The sequence below is a fragment of the Hippocampus guttulatus genome, chromosome 14, assembly GCF_054856545.1.
Source record: "Hippocampus guttulatus isolate MCC_2025c chromosome 14, RoL_Hgut_1.0, whole genome shotgun sequence".
Classification (NCBI taxonomy): domain Eukaryota; kingdom Metazoa; phylum Chordata; class Actinopteri; order Syngnathiformes; family Syngnathidae; genus Hippocampus; species Hippocampus guttulatus.
Window position 1 is genome coordinate 8559149 of NC_141274.1, and position 12734 is coordinate 8571882.

At 46.4% G+C, this 12734-nt stretch overlaps 1 protein-coding gene across 1 annotated transcript in view; it reads left to right on the forward strand.

Annotated features, from left to right (window-relative positions):
- brinp2 (bone morphogenetic protein/retinoic acid inducible neural-specific 2) overlaps window positions 1–12734 on the forward strand; it is a 50137-nt gene that overhangs the window by 15084 nt on the left and 22319 nt on the right. Inside the window, exon 2 of the mRNA XM_086129553.1 lies at window positions 8080–8502. Within this exon, the coding sequence (XP_085985679.1) occupies window positions 8147–8502 (356 nt within the window). The 5' untranslated portion in view covers window positions 8080–8146. The remainder of the gene's footprint in view (window positions 1–8079; window positions 8503–12734) is intronic.

Sequence of the window (12734 nt, forward strand, 5' to 3'; positions counted from 1 at the left end):
ATCCATTTGACTTTCTTTCTCATCATCCATCGTCCTACTTTGCACAGGAGAGCCATAAATCATAAATAGATCATAGATCTTGTCTTGACTCTTTGATTTTCTACTCTTCAATAGCACCAGAGGATTTGCGCCGTTAGGTTGTTCAGTGCCACGATTCGAGGCAAGTTAGCGCCATCGACCCCAAGCAGTGCCCGGAATCACCGTCAAAGTCGCGTAGCATCATTTCTCTTTGGTGCCGTGACGTTCAAAGATTGAGACGAAATGGCAGTCTGATGCACATGTATGTGGAAAATATAGGGGAGGTTGGAAAATAGAGCTCCGAGTCAACGGGCCGGTGTTTCAGAAGGGGCTGTTTCACCTTCAAAGAATGTTGACAGTTTATGGTTGCCTTGGTGACGCACAGCTGCTGCCGCGCTTGGCTTGAATGTAATGTAACAAAAAGGACACTGTGATTGCATTTCATTTTGTAGGTCTGCGTTTTAGAAAGTCACCAAACTTCACAAGCTTTTCTAAAGAAAGAATGCCGTGTTATTACGATGTAAACTCAATTAGGAGCTGTCGCAAGATTGTCTTTGGGACGGCGCGGATATCATTTGATGTCACTCTGTGATTCAGCTCAGCAGACGGTAAAAAGCTTTCTGGTAGACAAACTAATAAATCGCATGTAAAAAACGGTGTCATGGCGGCTATACGATCATTCAATCCACCCGTGAGGGGATAAGTAGGAATATACTTTCCAGGACATTGACCAGAAGACGGAAGCGATGGCCCTTGTCCATCCCATCCTGCCGGACTTGGGGGGGGGGGGGGGGGGCTCTTTAACTGGACAGTGATTTTGAATTGGAGCGGCAAATCGGTGACGTTGTCAAATCTTTCATCTCTGGCAGCTGGCTCAAGTCAAGCCTCGCCTTTCTCTGGGGAGCACTTTGAAACGGTCCTTCGTGCCTTTGGTCACATCTCGCCATCTGGATGTCTGTCATGCACTTGACTTTGGAGTCAGCCAATCCTCCATCAAACGTCTCCAGTTGGCCCAGAGTGCTGCTGCTCGCCTCTTGACCGACACTCGTAAGAAGGAGCACAGAACTCCTACGCTGGCATCCCCTTCACTGGCTCATTTTTGAGTTCTTTTGAAGATCCCATGAGATTTGTTTTCAAATCTTGAAATGGCCTCGCCACATCCTCTGCCCGGTCGGTGCCTCGGGTCTGCCGACCTGACACCTGACTCAGCATGAGACTTGATTTTTTTTTTTTGTCAGACTGTTATTGTGCTTTCTCCTGTCTTCGATATTCATTTAGTGTTTTGCCGTTTGTTGTTGCATGGCTTCTTTTTGCTCCTCGTCCAGCACTTTGTATACACCGCTGGTTCTTTTCAAAGCGCTCGAGAAATAATGTCGAGTCGAATCTGCTGTCTCACGATGACAGCGACTTTGCTATATTTGTTCTCCCCTCATCAATTTTAGAAAGCAGGGGAGGGGGGTGGGGGAACTACAATGGCACGCACAATGTTTATGAATCACCGGCAGACATTTCATTCATCAGTCTGCCTGTGCGCTGCCGCTCATTTATTAATGTCTTTATACCCTTGAGGATGCTGAAGGAACGATATTTGCGTTCGCTTTTTTGGGGAACTTTAATTGTCTGAAACAATATCGGACAAGACCAAAGTAGTAGGTGGAAGTTGTCGTGAGAGATGAGCGTGCGCCTTAGCCCATCCAAACGGTCTGACTACTTATCATGTGTCATGCTCAAAGTTGGATGAGGCACCCCAATCAATGACGACAAACTCTTGCCATCGCAACGTATGCTCCCCAATCGCATTTAGCGCTGCAGCTGTGACTCCAGACTGCAACGGGGGAATTTATAGTTCATGTCATTTGAAGAAGCTTTCATAATAGTCATTGGCTGTCCTCTTTGGCAGCTTGAGGAGTTTTTGGGTCGTCATCTAAAATCACGCCTTAGCAGACGGCACACGAAGCCACCACAGAGTCACGGGAGGTCTTAAGGAGTGACCCCTGAACCCCGAAAGACCTCCGTTTTCTGAGCATCCAGGCAAGTTCCCTGAATAACGCTGATGAAAATCTGGAGGGTCGCCTACAGAAAAATGGAAGGATGAAAGGGTCACTCTGAAATGTTTTAAAACACGCTAAAGTCTGTCAAGAAAGTGATTCTGGATGCTCTCGTTGGTTTCATCAGCTTTCTATTGAAGGTGTTGAGGCAAATAGCTGAGGATTTTTCTGGGGGTGGCCAACTGGCCTCCATCTCACGGACGAGACCCCGCTCTGCACTTAACGGCAGTTGAATCCCAAATCCCGGCACTCAGAATCATCTTGGAATCGAGAGAAAAGTTCAACGGCACAACCTCCCTTCTCACTCTGCCCACCTTCAGCTTCTTCAACGACCCGAACGAACATGACCAATTTGCTTGCCTCTCGGAAACTTTCTGCATCTTTTCTTTCTCTTCCGCTAACCGTTGCGGAAACACGGTTGGGTTGTGGAAGCGCTGGGAGGCTTGCGCCGACACAGGAGTGACACATGTCAACACGTGTCGCGTGCGAGGGCAATGAGTCGGCGCGCTTGCAATTGGCCCCGATGAAGCGGCCCCACCCCGGGCAACCCGGTTCCAAGAAGGAGCATATTTCTGGGCTGACGGGTTCACGGCCTCCCTGAGCGCGTTTGTTGAAATAGAAATAGACTCTTGCCCCCCGGTGACTGACTGGCGCGAACACCCACCCGGCCACCCACACATATTCTCTATTATGATGAGCTTTGTTCGATTTATTTTTCTCTTTGTATCAGGACCGGCAATATATGGCAGCCTTGCCTCTTCTGGTCTTTGTGCACGTTATCAGCGGCAATAAAATCGGAACACAGATGAGACCAAAGGGATAGCATTACATTTTTCATTTCGGCTCGGAGCTGAAAAAAAAAAAAGCTTCAAGATTGCGTTTTAGTTTTCGTCGGCATGATATGCTGTAAATGTTACTCTGTTTAATAAAACAGTCAGATGCGTACGCCGTAGGTGTTGAGGGAATTTGAGAGGACTCGCCTCAACTCGGCTCGAGTGTATTTCTCGAGCGCTTCTCGAGTGCAAAAATAAGTCCGACAACAACCAACAATAATAACAATACATTCATAATGGAGACAGTAGAATGCACAAAAACCGTCAAACGACCAATCAAGTCTCGTGCCGAGCCAAAGCCAGAGACTCAAAATGACGAGTTTGAACGACGGACAGCGAGGCGGCTCGCCCGACGATTCCACGAAAAAGACTCCGCCGCCAAGCCCCCCATTAGCACGTCGGTTGATACGTTTTGTAAAAAAAAAAAAAAAAAAAGACGATTGCCAAGCCGCGATGTGGGCGAGCGCTGGGTGAAGGTGAACTGAACCGTGTTTGAACGAAACTCATTTGTCTCAAGAGCTGTCGGTCTGTTTTGTTCCCCGTGTCTTCTTGTTAAAGACGGATGGAATGACTCTGCTTTTTATGACACTCCTCAATACACGCTAAAGAATAGGACGACGCCGACGACATTTGATTCAAGCGACTCATTTTTTTGTGATGATGAGGAATGACAATTACGCCCACGTCATTTTGTTTGTTTGGCTCCGACAGCAGTCGAACAAGATGTAGGCTGTTTACTGCAAGTTTTTTGCCTTGAGTTTTGATATTGACCAATGAAACAAAGACAAACAGAACGCCCTCGAATCGGTCTATATCAGTGGTTCTTATGCACATTCACTGACCCCTTCATTCATTTTTTTTTACAAACTCAAGACATAAAAAAACCCCGCATTTATTAAAAAGAGAAAAGATCGAACCCACATTAAGAACCACTGCTCGATATATTTAGTCAATGGCACGTAGCAAGTCAAAAATAAATTCGGTCCATCGCAGGTTATCTGCACCGACGCTGCTGACAGGTTGTGGTTTATGACCAGCAGTAAAGATGTTTACAGAGGTAGTGTATTGATGGGCGTTAATTGACCATATGGCTGTTTGTTTGTCCAACTGGATAGCGGCCAAAGACGGCGCCAATAAGGCCGCGGCAGCACACGTGTGTTCGATATGTACTCACGCGCACAGAGACAGCAATTTCCAGCGATGCAGCCCCCTGGTTGTTATTAGGCTGCACTTTGGAAGCGCAGGCTTGCTCATTCCTTCCGGCCAGTTGAGCTTTTATTTTTTATTTTTTATTTTTTTGTTTGTTGGTAGATCTCTTCCTGTATCTGTTGAGCTTTGTTTCCAAACAGATTTAGCCTTAGTTTTAATGTGATGAAAGCTTGAGGAGGTGGGCTTCCAATTGTTTTTCAATGGCAAACAGGTTTAAAAAACAAAAAACCCCAAAAAAAAAACATGATTTTTTTTTTAATGGGCGAGTAACTGCATCAGGCAGATACTGGCCTCCTTTTAAGGTATCTGGTATTCGCCGTCATCTCTGAGAGGGTTGTGGTTAATTTTGATGTTCTGTTGCAACAGATGTTCTCAATCATGCACATTTCAGACACTCTTGCCTTTTACAGTTTAGATCCTTGCAGGAAAGAAAGGTAAATACGTCAAGTGTGTGTGCGTGCTTGCGGGGGTGTGTGTCTGTGTGTGTGTGTGTAAATAATGCAGGAGCGAACACTAAATGTCAGAGCTAAAAATTCCTGCCATTGTCTTGCTGGGATTCACTGCATATTTTATGTATTTTATAATTAGCGGCAGAGTCTCAGGAGAGGAGAAGAGGAGAATTAGGCCTGGCAGTTACGGCTTTCACTTATTCCTACAACAATTTAATGACCTTCATTTGAAAGGCAAATCTTGCTCCTCTGCAGAGTTGAACACGGCAATTCTCACCAAGTGCGAAGAGCTCAGCATGTACCGGTCATCACGAAAGGACAAAAGTCGCCACGGACCGCAATAACAAAAATGTTTTTGAAACGTTTTAATTGTAAATCGCAAACGTTTAAAGCAAGGAGCCAATTGGTGGAAAATCGAAGCGAGGGTCCGTGCTTCAGAAAAAAGAGAAAAGCATTAAACAAAGCAGGGTAAGTGAGCCACAATAAGAGACAACGAGGAGGAGAGTGATGTGAGTGTCGAATGAGTTCTATTAAAAAAAAAAAAAAAACACTTGCACTTCGAATCCGTTTAAAATGCAGCCCCAACGTGTTTGGCTTTATCCGCCGCGTTCTTTTTCCACTCACAATATTGCCAAATTTGGCCACTGACCATGTGTAACCTTGCCGCCGATCTGTCTGAACGTCCTGTGCCTTCTTCGCCCTTTGCGAGCCTGATGCACGGCTCAAATCTGGCCCGGTCATCGGTTCTTCTTTCTGGGCACGGAACAAAAGGTGAGCGGGAATTTGCAGTCACAGCCTCAACTCTGTGAAATCTTCTTTCACAATCTATGACCAAGCGGGATCTTGATCTCTATGAGTTTAAGCGGGACCGAAAATCTCATTTGTCTTGACAAGACTTGGAATGGTTTTCTCCCCGCCCAGTTTCTCGTGTCTCTCGAAATCTTTCTGCTTTACCTGATACTTTAAGATTCGATTTACGCTTTGTTTTCTGTGCTTGACGCTCATCAATGGGATTGTTTGCATTTGTGTGTGTGTGTGTGTGTGTGTGTATACACACGATAAAATTCTCATGCATTTTTTGGATCAGTGAACTTTTTTTCACTTTTTTGTTTTCAACGGAATGTGGGAGGAAATCGGAATACCTGGAGAAAAGCCACTTAGGCACAGGGAAGGCATGCCCGTGCCTGGAATTGAACCCTCGACCTCTGCACTGTGAGGCTGATGTGCTCACCAGTCTACCACCGTGCTGCCCTGTACAGTACAGTGAATACATTTTATTTTAAAATCATATTCACTTTTACCACACCATGAAGCCACATCATTTCTCAGTGGGCCTTGTACTGCCATTCACCTACACACACACACACACACGCACACAATGCTAGAAACCACAAAATGTACAACTTGTCGGTCTTAGAGTAGGTGCACTCAGTTACCCTGCCACTGTGCAAGAATTTTATGAATAGCCTAGTACTCATTTTTTTATCTGGTTGGTATTGTGTGCACGTTAAAACGACTTTGTGGTCGCTTCTGAGTGTTTTATGGCTTATTTTATACATAATTCCTGGCCACAAATGAGTGTTTGATGGGCCCGTTGGACCTCGATTATCGCAACAATGCGAGTGGGCCCAAGCTCGCGCCCTGCGTCGGCCTCCGTAAATATAAGCGCTCTGGCAACCTTTTGACTCGTGGGCCGTGCACACAACATCGGCAATATCCCGTTTGAACGTAAAGCCCGGAGTTCAATCGGTGCCTTCAGTTGACATATTGCTTGAGAGCAGGCAAAAATTGGACCGAAACACCTTGACTATTTTATTTTTCATGTCTATGTATGCAAGTACCCACAGAAATTAATTCACTAATTTGTTTGCAAGCTAAACAGGGAATACTTAGAATCCCATTTCATATGAAGCATCCTCTCCGCCTGCTTTGCATATCCTGTCTGATACGCTCATTTCTCCCCACGGACTTTCTCCCAGTCAACGATACTTTTTAGTCATTAACGGTGAGCTTAACAGCAAACCTCCACTCTCTGAAGGCCAACACTCTCCAATTAGAACGGAATTGTATGTGGGTGTGTATTAACAAAATAAGTACGTCAAGAACAGTTTTCTATGTGATCCCGATACACAGTACACACTCTCGAGTTCCTCCTTCTCTGCTCTATTTATGTACTCGAACCCCTACTCCTTTTTGGAGTCTCTACTGGAATTAATGTTGAACAACACAAAAGTCCTACTCTGGTTTATTTATATATATAAAATGTGTGTGTGTGTATGTGTGTGTGTGTGTGTGTGGCGCGTGGTGGTTTATATTTCATCTTGTGTAAGAAGATACATTATAGCAGTCATTTGCTAAATTGCTCGTACCAATCATTGGAGTTGGACTTGTCAACCAGCTCCCAGAGCTTGCATTTACGAGGAACGAATGGTCACAAACAGCCTCACCGTATCCCAATTGGCCTCCAATTGTTTGCTAGAGTGCAGTCGAACCCTATTACGATGGACCTCGAGGGACATAGCGAATCTAACGGTACTTCGCTGTAAACATTTCCAATCCGATGGCCGCCAACGATGATGTATAATACCGTATGAACATGTTTTGGTGTAAAAACGTGTCACCTCGTGTAAACGTGTCCATTACAAATGCGTGTATATGAAGGAAAACAACACGATTTCATAAGACGTGAAACCAATAACGGCAGCGTTCCTAATTCCTCTGTGAAAACCTTCGGTCAGCGCATGAAAAGTGCCTCTTCTCCAGTTCGGGATTTGTCGCAAAGCCGAAGTCGTCGACGTTCCCCTTGCAATCTGTTGGCCTCCAACTGTGCCGTGCTTTTGTGGCCGTGACGCACGATGGTCGAAATCGTCGGGTTGGTCAACTCGGCCGAGCTTCTTCTGGGAGACGCCCTTTCCAAAGGGAGAGTCCATTTCAGCCTTTTGCTTCCGTTGACCAGACATATTTTCAGTGCACACGCTCTCGCAGAAGTGCAATAACGTACCGAGTCCATCGGTAGCGTGGCTAAGCAACGAAGGGGAATCCCGCGCCATCCATTTTGTTGGTGAGCAAGGTGGCGGCAGCAGTTAGCTTCCCGCGGTTTGTTGTAACAAAGGCCTTTGCGTTATTTTGTGGGGACAATCTGGTTGTTGTCATGAAGTTGGCGTCATAACGGTGTTCGTTGGAAGCCAAATCGGCAAATGAACCCGGTGAAATCGGGATTTTGAAACGTGAACGTTTTCGCGATGGTGGAAAAGTAGTCGACTGGGCACGTCGAAAAAAAGAGGTCGGATTGCATATCTCCAGTTGTCGCCAAATGCTGTCTTATTGACTCAAATGCTGCGTATCGCTAATTTGCCTTGATGGCAGCGTTATATTTTTGTTTTCAATTTAGTATCTTCAAGATAAATTGAAGTCAATTGTAACATGTAACTTGCAAATTTCTCCATTGTGAGACAAATAAAAGTTTTCTCATCTTATCTTCTCACTCCGGTGTCCCGGTCTTTCTTTGTTTTCTTGTTTCAGGCCAGCGGGAGGCGAGTGTCCGAAGAAATGCCGGTCCGCGGTGCCCTAGAACATCACCACCGGCACCATGGCAAGTCATTGGCCTGTGAGAAAAGAGGAGTGCTCGCACGGGTCCGCCTCTCCTGCTAGATGGTCGGCACCCTCCTTGATGCTTCTATGGCTGCCGTGGGTGGTCTTCTGGCTGCTGTGGCCCATCCGAGCCGAACAAGTGGCACAACACTTGGGCAAAGGGCCCCGCGGGTCCGCCGCATCATCTTCCTCCTCTCCCTCCGGCTCCTCGGCGTGGGGCTTTAGCACAAGGCAGAGCGGAGGGCAGCTGGACTGGCTGCTGTCAGAAAAGGGACCTTTCCACCGTTGCCCTGAGTACACCGAGTTCAGAGAGAGGTTCCATCAGGGATTTTCCACCAGATACAAGATTTACAGGTGAGATGCCTGTCTGGGGCTGCGTCGACGTTGCTCGGGTTGTGTGTCCGCAACATCGATGTCAGCAACAGGTCGAACCGGAAATCAAATCTCTCTTTAACGTTTTTACCAGTATGCTGCCTCACGTATTGCTTCCCACGGGTTTATGATCGGCAAATTATTCAGTCTGCTCCTCTCCTCTCATACGCCACTCAAGTGTTCATGGTACCTCATATGAACGATGCGACAGTCATCCCTCGTTTTGTTGCGGTTGATAGGGACCAGAAACCCGCAAGGTAGGATTCGCCCGCCCCCCACGATGAATTTTCGGGCATGTGTACAGTATGTGGCTACCCGCATGATTAAAATCCAGAAACGGTATTCAGACTTGACATATTTGAGACAATGATGACAACAGTACATGCACTGACTTCAAACTTCCATGACCAAACCTCGGACAGAAATGCGCATTCCTCAACATTGCCTTCTGAGACGGGAGAAGAGGCTTGTGTTGTGCTGAGGTTTTGAAATTGGAGGGAAAAAAAAGCACTGTGACCTTCATCTCGTCTTCTTCTCTGTTGAAATAGATTTAATGAGGTTTCTTTTTGAATCAGACAATGGTCTTTTGTTCGTGAAGAATAAAAAAAAAACTGACCAAGCTGACGGTTTTTCGGCTGTCACTACGGCCGCCGTCACCGCTTCCTTGTGACTTGTCTGAAAAACCAGCTGAGCGGGTGGAGGCTTCCCCAGCCAAGGTCGAAGCTGCGAACCGCCCCCCAGGCAGCTGCCGTCGAGGCAATGTGCTCCTGTCGATGGTGGCATCTCTGAGCGCCTTGCTTAGGCGGCGGCAAGGGGTTGGAGTGCAGGATCAAAGTAGAACTGAGACCGTTTTATTCATGCCTTTTGTGTGGCTCAAAGAAATACTGGTGCACGGGGAAGGATTTTTTTTCTCCCCTCAGCCGCCTACGGTGCCTTCGCACTTCTTCTGTTTGCCCGTCGTATGCCCAGTTGTTGACGAATGAAGGCTTGGCATTTGTTCATTTTCCCCCCAGGCGGATATCCCGCCGTACAGTAGTTTCAACAAAACTCTGGCAGCCCAAGGTAACGGGTTAGCGTGACCGCTTGACAAACAGCGAACACTTTTGTAAGTCGCGCCCTCTCCTTCTGATTGATTGCTTTTCCTCAAGCGCAGTGGTTTCTTAAAAATCAAATTAGCGGCACAAAATGGGACCACGGAGAGGGACCAGGTTTCCCCCGGTGCGTCACAGGCCCGGCGGGCCGCCAGACCTTTCTTGCCCTCTTCTGTTGCAAACCTAGGATGGATGAAAACGCAAACAAATTGAAACCCCCCAACCCTCCCCAAAAAAACGAGGATGACACGGTGGGCAATCTGTTTAATCAGGACACAGATTCTACAATCCAATCTAAGGGGTTTGCGAAGTTCCCCTGGCACAACAAGCAGTAGACTACGTTTTTGTTTTGTTTTTTTCCCCCCCAAGTACCGTATTGGCCCTAATATAAGACGGTGTTTTTTGCATTGAAATAAGACCGAAAAAGTGGGGGTCGTCTTATATTCGGGGTCTAGACGTTATACCCATTTACGACGCTAAATGGCGCCAGATATCATTGAAGCGAATGCTGAACTTGACTCCCCAGGCCAAAGTGAACCCCTGCCACCAAGAATAAAAATAAAAATAGCGGTAGCACGAAGAAGAAAAATAAAAAATAGCGGTAAGAAGGAAAAGAGAAGAAAATAATAGAAGAGAAGAGAAAATGGAGAAAAGTGGGTCGAAGATCGGCCAGGTTAACCGGCAGCTGAGGAGAAGTTATGATGTAATTTACAAAATTTCAAAAATCAGAAGCCATTCGTTTACGAATGTGATTGCACTTTAGTTTACATATTTAAATGTTCCGATTTTAAGATTTGAATGAGGCAAAATAACATGCTTTTTCTCTCAAATATATTGTTATAATCATTAGTTTCAGATGTACTGTCATTATTTTCTGTATAAAAATTAATTAGGTGTTCCAAAAGTCTTTTTTCAAACTTGAGTCTTGAAAAAGAGGGCGTCGTCTTATAATCAGGGCCGCCTATATTCGGGCCAATAAGGTAAGTCTGGAAAAAAAAAAAAAAGAGAATCAAACACTCTTGCGGGAGGGAAGTCGGCCGGGGTCGCGGAGTTCTGATGACCGCAGTCTTTCTTTGCACGTGCCGTCCGGACACATTTCCCGCATGCACATTGTCGTAGTCATTATTATTCGATGCATCGTCATAAAATTGCCTGCGGCAAATACGTGCTCAATATGGCATTAAGACCATCTGCAATAATCAAACCGCAACATTTTGTTTGTTGCGGTTCTCAGATGAGCACCAGAGGTTGTTGTTTGGCGCTCATGTTTTTCCCCGACCCATCGACCTCAGATTGACAGCGCATCGGGGCGACGTCGGGTCCGCGGGCCACATCCGTCCTGTCCGCAGACTCCGCAGCCTTTAGGAAGTCAAACGTCGAGTCGAGTATATTTGCTGCTTTTGTTTTGAGGCGCACGCGTGTCCAGCAGCGCTCGCGAGCAAGAGCGGCAGCTCGCTTTCAGCCAACTTAACGATATTGTTGCCCTGCCGCCCCCAGTCAATGAGTAGCACGAGCGGGGCATCCTTGACTTTTCATTTGGTTTTTGGTGTCTCCCGTTTCCTTTGAACATAAAAACTTTCAGACAATCTTAGTCCTTGCGTATCAAGGCTCATGACCACGGAAGATTGATGGTGAACAGTGAAGCCGCTGCCACTTGCAGGGCACGCACTCGACCAACCTCAACTCCCGAAATGGACAGCGGGAGTATTTGGGTCAATGTTTATGAAGATGGGAAAGTTTCGGGTCAGGTGCAAGCGCTCATTATAAAGTTTCTGGTCTGCTCACTTTCAACTCGCAAAGGCTCTTATAACAACTCCCAGCTTGGAACAAATAGGCCGGTGCTCAAAAGAAGTGCAAACTCTCAACCAAACTTTTTTTTTTTTTTTTTGTTTCCCTCGCAGCCGACTTTCACACGTCGCCGTGCGAGTGGTACTTCATGCGAATGGATTTTTATGTTTGATTTGATATGTACGCCTTTGCATTTTCACATTGAATTCTTCCGTAACAGGTTGCCGAAGCCCGAATGGAAAACGACGTCTTTCTATTTTGCATCACAAAAAAAAAAAAACCCCCACAAAGGAGCCAATTCCCCACACCCAAGTCATACGGTTCTGAAGTTCGATACAGCCAGATTTGCATTGCCCGACCATGCTTCACCGAGAGGTATTCTCTCTCCATCTTTGAAGCAGTTTAACAACTCGATGTTTGAATCAAAATTAGAGAAAGGATTGGTACAGTTGCAGATTATTCGACAGCTGACACACTTTTAGTATAATAACATCGCACAACAATATGAGGCGTCCGGAGGAAGAAAAGGCAGGAAGCAAGGAAGGAAGAAAAGAAGGAAAAGGAAGGAAGGATGGATGGCTGGCTAGTTGGATGAATGGGTTAAGGGAAGCAATGAGATGGTCTCATTTGAAGCTCATCATACTTTTCAAATCAGTGCTCAACGCGGCCGTTTCCATTTGAATATTGCGCTTGAATGCATTGAGCTCGGTGGACTGGAAGCTGCTGCTTGATTTGCCGGTGAAATTGTATCGGCATCAACCATATCGGTGAGTGAGAGCGGCACTCGTATAAGAGCAGGCATTGCAAGATGAAAGGAACGCCTTGAACAGTTCTGCTGCCAAGTCGCACCGAACGTCTTGACCGGATTAAAAACAAAACAAAACAAAAAAGAAAAACTGCCATTCCAAGCAGCTGCACTGCTATGACGCAAGTTGATGTTCAAAGGAGGCATCTGATGGCCGCTGTCTCTCGACAGCGAATAATGTCCAGGCGTTATTTTCAAACACGTCGCCAGCAGGAAGCTCCGAGGAACTCCTCGGCATCGTCAACAGTTACGGGGAGAAGAAAATGACGATGAAAAGCACAAATCGGCTTTTTGTTTTTCGCATTGTGAAAGAGAGCTTCGGGGGGGGGGGGGGGGGGGTTCTGGTCCCCATTCACGGCGAAAAACGAGGGATGACTGTAGAGCAAACTGGGAATTGCGATTCAGCACCAAGAGGCAAAGTGTCGCAACGGCGCTCAGTTTATCCCAAGTTCCAAACTTTTGCTGGGCGAAATGGATGGCGCCGTATGAGGACAATGTGAGTGGATTCTTGCCGCTCTCAAACAAAACCC